At 38.9% G+C, this 18,456-nt stretch overlaps 1 protein-coding gene across 1 annotated transcript; it reads left to right on the forward strand.

Moving 5' to 3' along the window:
* Positions 1–654: 654 nt before the first annotated feature.
* Positions 655–17,544, forward strand: LOC139746215 (cyclin-G-associated kinase-like). The gene is made up of 3 exons (XM_071657184.1): positions 655–862; positions 16,350–16,411; positions 17,133–17,544. The coding sequence occupies exons 1-3, from the start codon at positions 733–735 to the stop codon at positions 17,310–17,312; spliced, it is 372 nt and encodes a 123-aa protein (XP_071513285.1). The 5' UTR covers positions 655–732; the 3' UTR covers positions 17,313–17,544.
* The last annotated feature ends 912 nt before the right edge of the window (positions 17,545–18,456 follow it).

An 18,456-nucleotide genomic window follows, 5' to 3' on the forward strand; every position in this document is an offset into this window, starting at 1 on the left:
GAGAGGATGTTTGGACTGTTTGAGAACAAGTCTGGGGGACTTCATTAAGATTCATCGCTATGGACATTGTCACAATCAACGTCTCTGATAATTACAATATTGAAAGATCGATATGTGAACATACGTATGGTCAGGATGGTCTGTGGTAGTTTTCGTGTTTGAATTTTATGTAAAACTGATAAAGACATGTGGCTTATGGCTTGGAGCGTTGACCAAGATGTCCTCATGCCGGTTTACTGTGATGATTTTGATGTCATTACCTCATGTCTTGAAATAAATGAGGAAAAGCTAAGGGCATGGAATGGATGCAAATGGTGTGCACTTTTGTCATATACCGCACAATATGCAAGTAATATAGTTATGAGAAAACCTTGAATTTAGGTATGACTATTCCATATGTTAGGATATGGCATCAGCGTTTGTTGATCAATAGTAATGAATAAGAAAGCACGTGTTATCATGTGTAGGATTGACGATTAGGAAGAAAACAACACAATGTTACTTGTCAATATTAGGTATCTGAAGCTCATACTCGATGACTTTACATAGAATTTGATTCTTTGCCATCATAGAACTCTATCATATGTATGCCTTAAAACGGTGCCAGAGTTCTTTCTCTCTGCGCTTTTGGTTGCGTGGGAGGGTTGATCACGGCGCATATTGTCGGACTCAGCTGTGAGCGAACTATCATGAAATAGTTAATAACAAAATTGTTTTGATTGTAAATACGGTATGGCTGATCTCTTTAAGAGTGCTTTTGGATACTTAGGAGCCAATGGTGCGACGACAGAGAGTGATTTCGTTGGGCAAGAAGTCGAAATTAATGGAATTCGGCTTCGTATAAGGAAGCTCATAGCAGAAGGTAAGGTTATTGTAGGGGAACGACAAGGACGACTCCTGAAGCAAAAGTAAAAGTGGTTTTTCAAGAATCTGGTTAGATAATAAGACAGGTAAACCCTTGTAATTATGTTTCACATGGTCGTCTTAAGACATGGTAATCCATTGATGTTATGGTACCATGAAGGGCCCTATCACTTAGTACTTCAATTTTATATATGTTTTCAAGGTAACTCACAGAGAATACAAAGACATTGACAGAAAGAATTACTTATATAACAGAGATTGGAAGCACATGCGAGACCCGCTACCTGAAATTCACTACATACCACACCTGTATTAATGCTTACAAAAGTTTATTGTCTGTAAAGCAATAATAGTGTGGAAGAGACTCCCTGCTTCCATTGTCAGTAGTACAGCAATAAATGTATAGTATAGGTAATAAGAGCCAAAGCTCTTTAACATTAAAAACAATATCAATATACAACCATAAAACTAACTGTAGCCATAATATTCCCTTAATATCCAAGCAGTTTACTTTGAGAGGTTGAGAAGGCAGGGATAGAAGGGCCCTTTGTAGCTTTATGTTATTGCAGTAAGATTGATAATTGGTTAAAGATAAACTTTAGTACTCTGATCATATCACCTATGGAATTTTTAAAAATTTTTGGTGGATCAGCATATGGTATAGGTAGTGGATTAAGACAGGAAAGTTTTATTGAGATAACATATTTCAGAAACTACAACATTAATGGTATTTTGAAGAGGGTTATGAAGCTTATTCAAAATATGGTGGTCAAATAGTGTGGAAGATATTGTAAAGATAAATAACACCTGCACAATAAAGAAGGTATTGAAAGGATAAAAAGATTATTGAGATTGTTGTGTGGAAAAGCATTTCTTTTACCCACATTTCCTGCAGTTTTGTGCTTGTCATCATCAACCACTGGATGCAGCTATGACAGTATCAGATATTTCATTGTGGAGTGTCAAGACCCTCACAATATACTCTTAAAGTTTTCTTGATACTTCATATAGTATTTGAATCATTGTAAAAAACACTGTTGAAATTTGATTCTTTGTAGGTCAGTAGGTTCAGTGTGCTTTTGAATGTTGCATGTTATGTCAATGTTACATCAAGTGTATGGACATTTTAACACCATGTATCGCATGTATAGTACTGGTAATTAGGCATTATGCCCTTGTATGATGCAGAAACACACTAGGTAAAGGAAACACGAGAATCCTGAGTGCATTTACCTATATAAGACTAGTTACAGAGAGATGAGGTAATACATGAAAGCATTCAGGATTCTTGTGTTTCCATTTGCTAGTGGTGTTTCTGCATTTACTGGTCACATGTTTGTTGAGATTTTCTGTGTCCTTTTGTTATATACCTTTTCATGCACTATGAATAAAGAAGAAAATGTTCACACCATGATTGCCTGTCAGTAGTTGATTGCGTATCACATCTGACACATGCAGTTTATTGATTTTGCATGGATTCTGGCTACATTTTGAGTCATAAGTGTATTGTCAAATTCTGTGATCAGATTGAGCGAGTATGTTTTGTATGTATCTGTCTATTTATATATTTGATGCCTGCTCTCTCTGGGAACTGCCATCAAGGGGATGGCCATGGCAAAAGAGCCTCCACTTATCCCTGTCCTGACGTGCCTCCCTCGCATACATATACCTATCCACACATTCTTCCCCTATTTCTATCCCTCTGGTACTTCTATGCAGATGAAACATGGTCATGGAATAAGTCACACCTTTCCATGATTTCAACTGGCCACTTCACATACCATGTTTCAGTCCATTGACAGCCCATTTTCCTTTGTATACAGCATCCTTCTAATTCACTCTGTCCTATGCACACCTTTCACCCATCTGCATGTTCAAACCCCTACTACTTTAAATATGATATAAATTTTTTCTCTCCATTCTTCCATCTTCAATTCAATCTCCACATTTTCCTTTTCCTATCCAATTCCAACACATATATTCTTTTTGTTAACCACTTTTCACTCATTCTCTCCATATGTCCAAAGCATTTCAGCACACCCTTTTCAGCTCTCAGTGATCCTCTTCTTATTACCACATCTCATTCTTACCCCCTTTATTATTTACTTGGTGAAACCACCTCACTGCACATATTGTCCTTAAACATTTCATTTCCGATATATCCGCCCTCTTCAGCTCATCCTCATTTGTAGCCCATTCCTCACGTTTACACAGTATTACTAGGACTACTGTGCCATCAAACATACCCAGTTTCACTTTCCCAGGTAATATACTCTCTGTCCATTTCCGGCACCACCCTGCACCACAGAAAACCACATCACCATCCCCTGCATCAGTGAGATAGTGCTAGGAAACAGACAAAGAAAAGCCACATCTGCTCACACTCATTCTCTATCTGTCATGTGTAATGCATAAACACCACAGCTTCCTATCCACACCCAGGCTCCACAGACCTTTCCATGGTTTACCCCAGACGTTTCACATGCCGTAGTTCAGTCATTTGACAGCACGCCGACCCCAGTACACCACATCATTCTAATTCACACTATTCCGAGCACATTTTTCACCCTACTGCATGTTCAGGCCCCAATTGCTCAAAATCTTTCACTCCATCCTTCCACCTTCAATTTGGTCTCCTGCTTCTCCTTGTTCCCTTCACCTCTGATGCATATACCCTCTTTGTCAACCTTTCCTCACTCATTCCCTCTGTATGTCCAAACCTTTTCAGCACACCCTCTTCTGCTCTTTCAACCACACCTTTTATTGTAACACATTCTCTTACCCTTTCATTACTTACTCAAAGCACCTCACACTACATATTGTCCGCAAACATTTCATTTCCAACACATCCACTGTCCTCAGTACAGCCCTATCTATAGCCCATGCCTCGCAACTATATAATATTGCTGAAATTACTCTTCTTTCAAAAACTCCCATTTTTGTTCTCTTGAGATAATGTTTTCTGTTTACACACACATTCTTCTTCACTGCCAGAAGCTTCATCCCCTCCCCTGCCCTATGACTCACTTCTGCTTCCATGGTTGCATTTGCAGCAAGTCCACTCCCAGATATTTAAAACACTTCACTTCCTCCAATTTTTCTTCATTCAAACTTCCATCCCAGCTAATCTGTCCCTCATCCCTGCTAAACCTATTAACCTTGCTCTTATTCATTCTCATTTTTCTCCTTTCACACACACTTCCAAACTCAGTCACAAATTTCTGCAGTGTCTCACTCAATTCAGCCACCAGTGCTGTCTCATTGGTGAACGACAACTGACTCACTTCCCAGGTCCTCTCATCCCCAACAGACTGCATACTCACCCTTCTCTCCAAAACTCTTCCATTTACCTCCCTGGCTACTGCATCCATAAACAAATTAAACAACCATAAGGACATCAAACACCCCTGCCGCAAACCAACCTTCACAAGGAACCAGTCACTCTTCTCTCTTCTTACTCATAAACATACCTTACACCCTTGATAAAAACTTCTCTGCTTCTAGCAGCTTATCACCCACACCATATACTTTGATACCTTCCACAAAGCATCTCTTATCAACCATATCAAGTGCTTTTTCCAGATTTTATAAATGCTACATACAAATCCATCTGTTTTTCTGATTATTTCTCTCACATTCTTCAAAGCAAACACCTGATCTACACATCCTCTACCATTTCTGAAACCACACTGTTCCTCCCCAATCTGAATCTCTGTATATGCCTTCACCCTCCCAATCAGTACCTTCCCATACAATTTTCCAGGTATGCTCATCAAACTTACGCCTCTGTAGTTTGAATGCTCATCTTTATCCCCTTTGCATTTATACATTGGCACTATACATGCATTCCACCAATCCTCAGGAATGTCACTTTGATCCATGCACCCATTAAATATCCTTACCAGCCAATCAACAAAACAGTCGCCCCCTTTCTTAATATATTCAGCTACAATGCCATCTATTCCTGCCTGACTTTCTCACTTTGCACACCATCCCAACCAAAAGACCCTACATCTGGCACTCTGTCATCAAACACATTTAAGAATCCTTCAAGATACTCACTCCATCTCCTCACTCCATTACCACCTGTTATCACTTCCCCTTGCCCCTTCACCAATGTTCCCATTTGTTCTCTTGTCTTTTGCTTGTTACTTACCTCCTTCTAAAACATCTTTTTATTCACCCTAAAGATTAATAATACTCTCTCACCCGTCTTTTCAACCCTTGCACCTTCGTCTTGATTTCCTGCCGCTTTCTCTTATACATCTCCTAGTCATTTGCACTCCTTCCTTGTAAGTACTGTCCAAATGCTTTTCTTTTCTCTTTCTGTAACAACTTTACTTCTTCATCTCACCTCTCACTACCCTTTCTAATCTGCCCACCTCCCACTTTTCTCATGCCACATGCATCTCATGTACATGCCATCATTACTTCCCTAGATACATCCCATTCCTCACCCATTTCCCTCCCTTCATTTGCACACACCTTTTGCCATTCTACACTCAATCTCTGATGGTATTTCTTCACACATGTTTCCTTTCCAAGCTCACTTACTCTCACCACTCACTTCTCCCTGACTCTCTTTTTTGAAAACCTCTACAAATCTTCATCTTTGCCTCTACAAGATTGTGATAAGACATCCCACCAGCTGCCCCTTTTTGCACAGTAACATCCAAAAGTCTCTCTTTTACACACCTGTCAATTAAAACATAATCTAATGATGCCCGTTGACTATTTGTCTTACTCGCATGCGGATACTTGTGTATATCTCTTCTTTTTAAACCTGGTATTCCCAGTCACCAGTCTTTTTTCAGCACACAAATCCACAAGCTCTTCACCTTTTCCATTCACAGCACTGAATACCACATGCACATCAATTATACGCTCAACTGCCACATTACTCACCTTCACATTGAAATCACCCTTTCCTGATACCTGGTGTCTTGCGCCAAAGGTGCTGACACACTCACTTAGCTACTCCTTTTTGTAAAGCCAGGACATCCAGGTTTCTTTCCTCAAACATACTACCAATCTCTCCTTTCTTCTCATCTTTGTTACATCCACACACAATCAGACACCCCAATCTGAGCCTTTGAGGAGGATGAGTACTCCCCGCTTGACTCCTTCTTCTGTTTCCTCTTTTAGAAATTGAAATACAAGAACAGGAGGATTTCCAACCCCCCCAATCATGTCCCCTTTTGTATCCTTCTGTGACATATATGTATTATCTCAAGGGCTAGGGTAGAAAGAATACTGCCCACCTATTCCCTGCATGTTATAGACGGTGACTAAAAGGGGTGGGACTGGGGGACTGGAAATCATACCCTCTAGTTTTACTTTTCCAAAAGAAGGAACAGAGAAGGATGCCAAGTGAGGATTTTAACTCAAAGGCTGTCATATATTCCTTATGCTACCTTACTAATGCAGGAAATGCAAGTCACCTCCAGCACATACAGCAAGCATTCTCTGAAGGAAAGTCTGTTCATTACAAAGAGTTTGGAACTATCCCATGTTGCTCCACTCCACAAAAGTGGAAGCAAAGCATTCCAAAAACTGTCATCTGATAGCATTAACATCACTTATCATTAGATTCTTCAAAAGAGTCCTAAGAGGCAAGCAGACTGAATTTAATGAGGTAAGCAGACTTTTAACCCAGAACAATATGGTGTCAGAGTAGAAAGATCTTAACTGTTTCAGTTGCTTGACTATTTTGATAGGATTTTTGAAGCTCTGGAAAACAAAGAAAATGCTGACATGACTTATACAGGCTTTGCAAAAGTATTTGACAAATGTGACTATGGTGGCCTAGCACATGAAATGTGAGAGATGGGGATAGCTAGAAAAATTGGGAGATGGATAAACAACTTCTTAACTGATAGATCACAACATGTAGTTGTAAACCATGCCATATCCTGAGCATCCATGGTGAAAAGCTGTCCCCAGAGGAACTGTACAGGCACCCCTCCTGTTCTCATTCTTATAGAGGTACACCACCAATTTTCTGGCACTCTTGGTTCCAAAGCCTTGCCGGATTAACCATCTTACCAGACCAACTGTGGTCATGTAATGATAATTCATCAACACACCTCTAACCCACTAATTATACATCTTCCCTGTGTCTAAAGTATACCATGGACTGCTAGAAATTCGAATTAAACAAATGTTGAATGTAAATTAAGTAGATAGATGAAATACATTATATACCTACTCAGGACTGAGGTGCTTTTCAGCTACGAGTTTCGCAAATTTGTCCACATACTCGGCAGCTCCTTCGTGGTTTGCAGACCACTTTTCTCAGCACACTTTATTCATGGAAATTCCTTGACGCTTCTTGAATCTTTGAAGCCATCCTTCACTATAGTTATGCTCATGTTGTAATTTAACTTCTTTATGGAACAACTTAGCCTGGTTCAGTATCATGCTACCAGACAAGTCCACTCCATCACTCCGACTCTGTCAAAACCATTCCATCATCACTTGATCATGCTCAGTGCTCTTACTATCTTTCATAGTTTTTCTAATCGTCATTTGCTTCTTGGAATCGCTGTCTTTATAGAATTTCAATATTTTCTCCCTTTGCTTCTTTATATCATAAACAGTTGATGAACCAATACTGTAGATGTCACACAGCTTATGCCCTGAAACACCACGGTATATTTTTTTCAACAGTTCTACTTTATCTTGGATTGATATTGGTGTTTATGTTTGAGTGGGAGGTGGGTTGATTAGAAAGGGTAGTGAGTGGTGGGATGAAGAAGTAAGATTATTAGTGAGAGAGAAGAGAGAGGCATTTGGACAATTTTTGCAGGGAAAAAATGCAATTGAGTGGGAGATGTATAAAAGAAAGAGACAGGAGGTCAAGAGAAAGGTGCAAGAGGTGAAAAAGAGGGCAAATGAGAGTTGGGGTGAGAGAGTATCATTAAATTTTAGGGAGCATAAAAAGATGTTCTGGAAGGAGGTAAATAAAGTGCGTAAGACAAGGGAGCAAATGGGAACTTCAGTGAAGGGCGCAAATGGGGAGGTGATAACAAGTAGTGGTGATGTGAGAAGGAGATGGAGTGAGTATTTTGAAGGTTTGTTGAATGTGTTTGATGATAGAGTGGCAGATATAGGGTGTTTTGGTCGAGGTGGTGTGCAAAGTGAGAGGGTTAGGGAAAATGATTTGGTAAACAGAGAAGAGGTAGTAAAAGCTTTGCGGAAGATGAAAGCCGGCAAGGCAGCAGGTTTGGATGGTATTGCAGTGGAATTTATTAAAAAAGGGGGTGACTGTATTATTGACTGGTTGGTAAGGTTATTTAATGTATGTATGACTCATGGTGAGGTGCCTGAGGATTGGCGGAATGCGTGCATAGTGCCATTGTACAAAGGCAAAGGGGATAAGAGTGAGTGCTCAACTTACAGAGGTATAAGTTTGTTGAGTATTCCTGGTAAATTATATGGGAGGGTATTGATTGAGAGGGTGAAGGCATGTACAGAGCATCAGATTGGGAAGAGCAGTGTGGTTTCAGAAGTGGTAGAGGATGTATGGATCAGGTGTTTGCTTTGAAGAATGTATGTGAGAAATACTTAGAAAAGCAAATGGATTTGTATGTAGCATTTATGGATCTGGAGAAGGCATATGATAGAGTTGATAGAGATGCTCTGTGGAAGGTATTAAGAATATATGGTGTGGGAGGCAAGTTGTTAGAAGCAGTGAAAAGTTTTTATCGAGGATGTAAGGCATGTTTACGTGTAGGAAGAGAGGAAAGTGATTGGTTCTCAGTGAATGTAGGTTTGCGGCAGGGGTGTGTGATGTCTCCATGGTTGTTCAATTTGTTTATGGATGGGGTTGTTAGGGAGGTGAATGCAAGAGTTTTGGAAAGAGGGGCAAGTATGAAGTCTGTTGTGGATGAGAGAGCTTGGGAAGTGAGTCAGTTGTTGTTCGCTGATGATACAGCGCTGATGGCTGATTCATGTGAGAAACTGCAAAAGCTGGTGACTGAGTTTGGTAAAGTGTGTGAAAGAAGAAAGTTAAGAGTAAATGTGAATAAGAGCAAGGTTATTAGGTACAGTAGGGTTGAGGGTCAAGTCAATTGGGAGGTAAGTTTGAATGGAGAAAAACTGGAGGAAGTAAAGTGTTTTAGATATCTGGGAGTGGATCTGGCAGTGGATGGAACCATGGAAGCGGAAGTGGATCATAGGGTGGGGGAGGGGGCGAAAATCCTGGGAGCCTTGAAGAATGTGTGGAAGTCGAGAACATTATCTCGGAAAGCAAAAATGGCTATGTTTGAAGGAATAGTGGTTCCAACAATGTTGTATGGTTGCGAGGCATGGGCTATGGATAGAGTTGTGCGCAGGAGGATGGATGCGCTGGAAATGAGATGTTTGAGGACAATGTGTGGTGTGAGGTGGTTTGATCGAGTAAGTAACGTAAGGGTAAGAGAGATGTGTGGAAATAAAAAGAGCGTGGTTGAGAGAGCAGAAGAGGGTGTTTTGAAATGGTTTGGGCACATGGAGAGAATGAGTGAGGAAAGGTTGACCAAGAGGATATATGTGTTGGAGGTGGAGGGAACGAGGAGAAGTGGGAGACCAAATTGGAGGTGGAAAGATGGAGTGAAAAAGATTTTGTGTGATCGGGGCCTGAACATGCAGGAGGGTGAAAGGAGGGCAAGGAATAGAGTGAATTGGATCGATGTGGTATATCGGGGTTGACGTGCTGTCAGTGGATTGAATCAGGGCATGTGAAGCGTCTGGGGTAAACCATGGAAAGCTGTGTAGGTATGTATATTTGCGTGTGTGGACTTATGTATATACATGTGTATGGGGGTGGGTTGGGCCATTTCTTTCGTCTGTTTCCTTGCGCTACCTCGCAAACGCGGGAGACAGCGACAAAGAAAAAAGAAAAAAAAAAAATGTTTGACATCATAACTGACACTCTCATATGTCTTGAAGCCATAGCTAGGGTTAAATTTAAGCAAAATAAGCTAAGAATCTCACAGAATTGCAGTATCACCACCAACATGTGCAGTGTAAAGAATGTAAATAAGCGTGTCCTACATACAATGCCATCTGTGGCCGCCCAGTAAACTAGTCTGGTGGCCGTGGTAATTTCAAGTTCCTTCACATAATTTTGTCCAGACTAATGGAGGTACCGAACCATCAGTTGCCAGAAATTCGGTGGTGTACCTTTATTTAACATCAATACAAGCGTGAGCCACAGTTCCATGTCATCCATTGCAGACGATATGAAAATGAGTATGAAAATCACATTAATAGAATATGCTGAAAAGCTACAAAGAGACATGAACAAAGTCTTTCAACTGGGCAGTGGAGAATAACACAATTTTCTATAGAGATAAATTGCAGCTTCTCCAGTGTAGGGGAAAATGAAGAAACCAGGGCATGTGAAGCGTCTGGGGTAAACCATGGAAAGTTTTGTGGGGCCTGGATGTGGAAAGGGAGCTGTGGTTTCGGTGCATTATACATGACAGCTAGAGACTGAGTGTGAACGAATGTGGCCTTTGTTGTCTGTTCCTAGCACCACCGGGGGGAGGTGGTTGTCATTTCATGTGTGGCTGGATGGCGACGGGAATGAATAAGGGCAGACAGTATGAATTATGTATATGTTTATATATGTATATGTCTGTGTGTGTATATATATGTATACATTGAGATGTATAGGTATGTATATGTGTGTGTGTGGACGTGTATGTATATACATGTGTATGTGGGTGGGTTGTGCCATTCTTTCGTCTGTTTCCTTGCGCTACCTCGCTAACGCGGGAGACATCGACAAAGTATAATAAAGATAAAAGATAATAAAAACACAGAATACCAGATGACACAGACACTATCTTAAACCTGGTGAATAATGTGAAAGACCATGGAAATCATAATGTCAGATTAAACTAGATGAATAATGTGAAAAACCTTGGAACTCATAATGTCAGACAACCTTACCCTCAGTGAACACCAAACAATAGTTGCCTCATGCAGAGGGATGGCAGGCTGGATCCTGGGACCTTCAAAACTCAGGAAGAAAAAAGTATTTAAGCTAATGTTTTTTGAGATACACATGAAAGCATGTCTTCTTTGCCTGTCATGGTTATATTTGCCACCACATTGCATATTCTCTTTGTTAAAAAGTCTAGTCTTGTCATTCTTAAACAGCATTCCATAGTTCATTTTGTTGCATGATTTCTTCTAGAATCAAGAAAAAAGTCCAATCTCCTCCTGCATTAGAGTTTCATGTATGTCATAGTGAGCTAGTAATTGCATTTGTGTACTTTTGCTAGATTCGTATCCATACTGCCCTTTATTCATGAGCTTGTTGGTAACTGGATGTTCCAGGATTTAATTCTTTGTTACTCTTTTGTATGTTTTAAGTGAAAATGATGTTAGGCTAGCTGGCCTGTATTATTTTGGCATCAGTTTGGATCCACCTTTTCATATTGGTAATACACAAGTCATTTAGCTTATGTTGAATAAGTGGTACTGGATTGATCTATGCTCTGTCAGTAATATCATGAGAGGACTTGCTTTTGTCATTTTTCTGTTTAAGAATATAACTGGTATTCCATCAGATACTAGTGCTGAGTTCTCTTTTGAATTGATCAGCTGCTTCAGCTGTGTCCCTTTCTGTTAGTTTGATATCTGTAAGTGTATGCTTGTCAAAGTTATTAGATATTTCTTCATATGTATCTTTTCTCATATTATGTGCACAAAACTGACTCATGTTGTTTGATTAGCATTTAGCAAATTCTTTTAAGGTCATTTTTATTTCAATCTTCCACTTTAAGATGTTCAGTCTCTGATTCTTTTGTTCTTTTAAATTTTTGTATGTAGAAAACTTGTTAATTTTGGTCAGTGCTTTGAATGCCTTCCTCTTTATTTACTCCTTGCTCTCTTTTACAATTGCCCATGTTTTAAATTACTTTCTTGCTATTTTCTTCTTTTTCTCTTCTCTATGATTTTTTTCTTCATTAGTGTATCCTATTTCATTTTCTAGTTTTTTAGTTTTATCTCTACTTTTTTGCATACTTCAGCTATTTCATCCAGTTTCTTCTAATATTCATCAGGCAGTTTCTTTCACATGGCATCTTTCCATGTGTGTTTTATACTTTTCCATTTTATATGACTAAAATGATTGTTATTTGCTGTGTACTGTGGTAAGATTTTTTTGTATTTGTTTTTGTGCAACTGCTGTTGATTACTTTGCTCTACTTTTCATTTGGTGTGAAATTTTGGCTTTGCTAAAGTTTGTTCTCCTAGGGTAGAAATTTGGGTAGTTTAGATTGTTTGTGTCTACCTTGCAGCATTCTGTTTCTCTTCATTGGTTTCTACTCTTTGCAGTAATTAGTACTCACATCAGGGATGTGGTGTAGGATGAAAGATGTAGAGATAGAGTGAAAGAACCCTTGAGTTTAATCACTTGGAGCTCTTAACATTCAATAGGTTGAGAGTTGTTATGAGATATAGAGAATTGTCGTGTCACACGTCCACACACGCAAATATACATACCTACACAGCTTTCCATGGTTTAACCCAGACGCTTCACATGCCTTGATTCAATCCACTGACAGCACGTCAACCCCTGTATACCACATCGCTCCAATTCACTCTATTCCTTGCCCTCCTTTCACCCTCCTGCATGTTCAGGCCCCGATCACACAAAATCTTTTTCACTCCATCTTTCCACCTCCAATTTGGTCTCCCTCTTCTCCTCGTTCCCTCCACCTCCGACACATATATCCTCTTGGTCAATCTTTCCTCACTCATTCTCTCCATGTGCCCAAACCATTTCAAAACACCCTCTTCTGCTCTCTCAACCACGCTCTTTTTATTTCCACACATCTCTCTTACCCTTACGTTACTTACTCGATCAAACCACCTCACACCACACATTTTCCTCAAACATCTCATTTCCAGCACGTCCATCCTCCTGCGCACAACTCTATCCATAGCCCACGCCTCGCAACCATACAACATTGTTGGAACCACTATTCCTTCAAACATACCCATTTTTGCTTTCCGAGATAATGTTCTCGACTTCCACACATTTTTCAAGGCTCCCAAAATTGTCGTGTATGAGATAGAATTGAAGTGATGTGGTATGCAGGGAATGAAGCTGTTAGTGGGCTGCACCAGAGCATTTGAAGTGGTCATCATAGGCTGTGGATAGGGATCTGGTTTTGCGTGTTGAACATAAAGGCTAGAGGGTGGTTATGAGCAAATGAGGCGATTCTTTGCCTTTTCCTGGCTCCTCCTCTCTGATGAGGGAAATGAACATGTTTGAAAACTGCACAGTTGTTTTTTATACATTGTGAAGTAGTTTCAAGTCCAGCTCAAATATTTTATGCTACTCAGGAAAACTTTTTTCTATGCCATAAAACAACTCTGTGTTAGACGAAACCCTCTGCTCATTTCTCAGTAATTCTTGATGATAATAAGCACCGAAATGCATAACCCACCCTAAACTAATTAATAGGATCGCTTAAAATAAGATAACCAAACATTACTTGATGTAATTTTTCAAGCCTTGCCCATATTTTTCCATCATTTAATAGCCAGATGATAATTCTTTGCATAGGTTAGATTGAATTCTTGTATTGAAATGTGTTTGATAAATAATGCATCCTCCTGGTCATTTTGGGCTGCAGAAAAAAGAAATGAACTATGCTTGATGTGTGGGAAATCCTGCAAGGCATTTCCCTCTTTCTTTGTTGGCTAAACAAAGATGAAGCAAAATATCACTGCAAAGATCAGGTGCCATAAGTACATCAAGAGAGAATAATGGAGAATAGTGTAAATATCTACAGCTCAAAGCTCTAGTAACATGTTACCTGCAAGTACGAGAAACTGTTGGTCAGAAAATAGTCAGTTAGTAGTGTGCTGGATAACTATCTACAAGGTCTTTTAAGAGTCTGGACTCAGGCATAGGGATTAGTTATTGCCTATGAATGAATAGTTAATAAACACTTAAAGTCAAATCAAATTTTGCCTGAATTTAGACTTATAAGACATCATTTATGAGCTTTACTTGATCAAGCAAGTTTTGACGAATACAAAGGCTGCAGCCTGAAGTAGCTGTACTGATTGGAGAAGCATCAGTTTAGCTTGGTTCCACGATAAGCTATGGTTGTAGCTTTAACTCCAAAATCATATGTTTAGAAAACACCTGAAGTTACACATTGGGTTAAGTTAATCACAGAAAACACCGAAAGATACAGAATTTGAGCAGGTAAAGCACACTAGAGAACACCAAAAGCTTTATTCAAGGGGTAAGTTTCTCAGATATGATCATGTATTGCAGTGCCTGAGTAACATATGTTAGCCTTTTTTCCAAACCTGATTATGGGAGAAAGAATACATCCCATGTATTTTCCATGGGGATGCAGGTGAAGGGGTCAAATGGGTAAGTAGTAATAGACAGAGTTAAGGTGAAGAGATGGAGCAAGTAGTTTGAAGGGTTGCTGAATGTGTTTAGTGACAGGGTAGCAGATGTAGGATATTTTGGAAGTGGAGGTATGCTAAGCGAGTCATGGCAAGTTGTTAGGTGAAAAGAAGACAGGGTTAACTGTTAAATTCTTGTGTGAGATGAAATACAGCGAATGAGCTGGAGTAGATTGGATTGTAGCTGAATTTCATAAGAAAGGAGGTGATTGCTTTGTTGATCGGTTAGCCAGGGTTTTCAGTATTTAAGTGGCTTAAGGAGAGGCGCTAGAGGAATTGTTTAGTGATAGGATAGCAGATGTAGGATATTTTAGATGTGGAGGTATGTAAACAGAGTCATAGCAAGTTGTTTGGTGAAAAGAGAAGAGGGGGTAAAGCCTTGTGTAAGATGAAATAGAGCAAATCAGCTGGAGTAGATTGTATTACAGTTGAATTTCTTAGGAAAGGAGGTGATTGTTGTGTTGATTGGCAAGCCAGGGTTTTCAGTATATATGTGGCTTTAGGAGAGGTACTAGAAGACTGGCAGAATAAATGCCTGTATAGTGCCATTATATAAAGGTAATGGTGTTAATAGTGAATGTTCAAATTACAGAGGTATAAGTATGGTGAATGTACCTGTTATATTATATGAGAGAGTAGTGAATGAGAGGGTGGTGGCATGCACAGAGCTTCAGACTGGGAAGGAACATTGTACCTTTAGGAATGGCAGAGGATGTTTTGATGAAATACCTAGAGAAACAGGAGGACTTGTTTGTTGCATTTATGGATCTGGAGAAAGTGTAGGATTGCTTTGATGTTTTCTCATTCTATCAGTGGTGTGGAAGGGATCTGTTAGAATTTATAGTATTTCTCAAGGGAGTAGGAAGAGAGAAGTGTGAGTGGTCCCAGGTAAAGTTAGGTATGTGGCAGGGGTGTGTAATGTCACCTTGACTTTTTAATTTGTATATGGATGGGATGGTGAGGTAGTGAGGATAGGATTAGGTATGCAGTCTGTTTTGGGTGGGGATAGGGATGGGAGTTGGGGGACATAGGAGGTAAGTCATTTGTAGCTGATGACATTGCACTGGTGGTAGATTCTTGTTAAAAGCTGCAGAAGCTGTTTTCTAAGTTTAGGAGAGTATGTGAAAGAAAGTTGAGAGTAAATGTGATTAAAGCATGTTTATTAGGTTTAGCTGTTGAAAGATAGGCTAGTTTGAGTTTGATTGAAGAGAACCTGGAGAAGTGTGGTGTTTTAGATACTTGTTAGTGGACATAGAAGTAGATGAATGTGTTCAAAATGATATGACTGAGGACAGTATCTGATTGAGAAGGGTTGATTGTGTGAGAAATGATAGGGCAAGAGAGAGGTGTGGGAAGAAGGGTATGCTTTGCAGTGCTGAAGATTGTTTGCTGAAATGGCTTGGATATATGGATGAGTGAGGAGAGTTTGACAAAGAGGGTATATGTGTCAGAAGTGGGTGGACGTGAAGTGGGTGACCAAAATGGAGATAGAAGGATGGAGTCAAAAGGGTTTGAGTGCTCAGGGCTTGAACATAAAGAGAGTATAAGGTATGCACAGGATAGAGGGCATTGTAGCGATGTAGTGTATAGGGAACGACCTGCTATCAGCGGATTGAACCAGGGCATATGAAGTGGTCAAGGGAAACCATGGAAAGGTCTGTGGGGTCTGGTTGTGGATAAGAAGCTGTGGTTTTACTGCATTATTCATGACAGCCAGTAAGTGTATGTGAACAAATAAGGCCATTTCTCTGTCTTTTCTTGGTGCTTCCTGACCAATGCAGGAAATGGCAGACAAGTATCTATAAAGACGATCAGATGATACTGTTGACAGTATAAGTATTAGGAGTCTGTGATGTTTGATTTATTCATGTGATACATACTCACCTATTAGAAAAAGCACATAAACTTAAATATGAATTGCTTTGGGAAAGTGGTACCATTGAATTGCTACAAGTAGTTCATCTCAAGATGTAATCTCTAAAATGCTAAAGATTGAATGGCATATAAATGTTTATGAATATACCAACCTTGTATCATTGTTTCATTTTTTTCAGGTGGTTTTGCCTTTGTATTCATTGCGCAAGATGTCAGTAATGGACGGACATATGCATTAAAGGTATGAAGTTTTTTATTGTGTTCAATTTCATGAAGATTGCACTGATGATGATAAAATTATCTTCTCTGGTTAATTTTATGAAACCTAATATGGCCCTTTATCATTGTCATGGATAGTAGAGTGTGTAGGTACATCTACTGAAGTTTTTGCTGTATGGATGTGGAACATGAAATGGAAAATTTCAAAGGAATGGTTGGCAAAACAAAAATTGAAATACTGATGTATGGAAATCTGGAAAGAATTTATGTACAGAGAAGATATGCTAATTACGAGGGTGAGGGGAAAGTTTTAGAGTAAGGGAATGTTTGTAAGCAATGCCTTTGTTGAAGAAGTACCAGATGTTTGTCGAGGTCATATGTGGAGATTTCAAATGAAAATTCCTCTTCTATGCAGAGACAATCAGTATGTGATATTAGTTGATTCTAAGGTTATGTAATGTAATTTTGTAGTATTTAGAATGCAGATGAATGATGTTGAGTGATAACATATTTTTAGAGTTATATTTTCTTCTTGTGAGCAGTTTACTAATTTACCAGTACTGTCTTCCATGTTATAAGAAAAGTAATGAATTAGCTATTTTTTTAGCATTAGCATTGTTCCATACATTAATATTACCTTGATGTTGTATAGTTTAGCCTAATTTTATATGGTATGTTTAATTTAGAAATATTTGTTGCAAGCCTCTCAGAGAAAGATATTATTTAATATATCTATCTTCCAGCGATTACTGGGTGCTGACCAGGTAGCCTGTGATGCCATTCGTCAGGAAATTTCAGTATCTAAGCAACTCTCAGGACATCCATATATTGTGGAATTTATAGCGGCAGCAGCCATAGACAAGACTCAGAGTAAAGAGAACCGGAACGAGTTCCTACTACTTAGTGAATTATGCACAGGTTAGGGACAAGCCCAGTTTTATTTGTCACTGTCTTAATTATAGCTTTTGACATATTCAATTAATACAAAGGGTAGGGATAAGTCCAGTTTTATTTCATCACTCTTTTGATTATACCTTCAAATATGTTTTATTAACAAAAGTTGTATTCATAGGCATTAGTCCTCATTGTAGTCACTCCTTCAATACATAAAAGGTGGAAATGAAAAATTGGGTGAGGTAGAATATGTGAAGATGAGGAAAAGATAGAGTAGGTTTCTTATATATGGAAGGAAAAGATATTAAGTCTAGCTTGGGTATTCGGTTTTAGCAAGACAGAAATTAGTACCTGCCGACACAGAAAGTGTAATATGGTTCAAGGCATCATGTCAACACTCGCAAATCAGAGTGGCAGTATTTGTTTTGTTTGTGAAACAAATGTATGAATAAATAGTGGAATTTCAAAATCAAGATTATGTTAGTTGATATCAGAAGAGTGACGGTGTTGTAATGGATGTATACAGCAGTACAGAAAGTGAGGTTTATATCCAAAAGTTGGATTAGGGCAGTGGCTTCCAAACGTAAAATAGTGGTGCCTCCCCACCAGCTTAGAAAAGGTTTCGTTATTCCCCCATCCTTCACTTAGAATAATTTTCACTATGATAATTTCATTATATTTTCTAGTTCAAGCTTATTACCTTCGTTAATTCATCTTATCATTTAGATTGTGCTTGCTGTGTGTAGATATCATTTATTATGTGTTTTTTGTACATGTCATTGATGTTTAATGAATAACCCTTTTTTTATTATTGGATGACAGGCTATCTTGAAAAAATTCCTAAGAATAAGTGAATGAAAGAACAGAAGAAAAGTTTAGGGAGCAAAATGATAAATTTTTATTCTCTTATTATAACCAACTTCTCTACTTCCTCCATTATTATCTTAAGGATTTCCCAGTTAACGAGCCATGCCTCCCACAGTTTTGTAACCACTGGAACATTAGGGGATATACTCAAGTTTCTTTAGCATTTCTGTATCGAAGGAAAAGCTTATATTTTGATTTGGGGCACTAATGAGAAATATTTTTATGCAATTCATTTTTCGTTTGCAATCTGTATTTTAATGTCTTAGTGACTGACAGATATTCAGTGGAACATTTTTATCGTACCAG

This window comes from Panulirus ornatus, chromosome 4 (assembly GCF_036320965.1).
Source record: "Panulirus ornatus isolate Po-2019 chromosome 4, ASM3632096v1, whole genome shotgun sequence".
NCBI classification, from domain to species: Eukaryota; Metazoa; Arthropoda; class Malacostraca; order Decapoda; family Palinuridae; genus Panulirus; species Panulirus ornatus.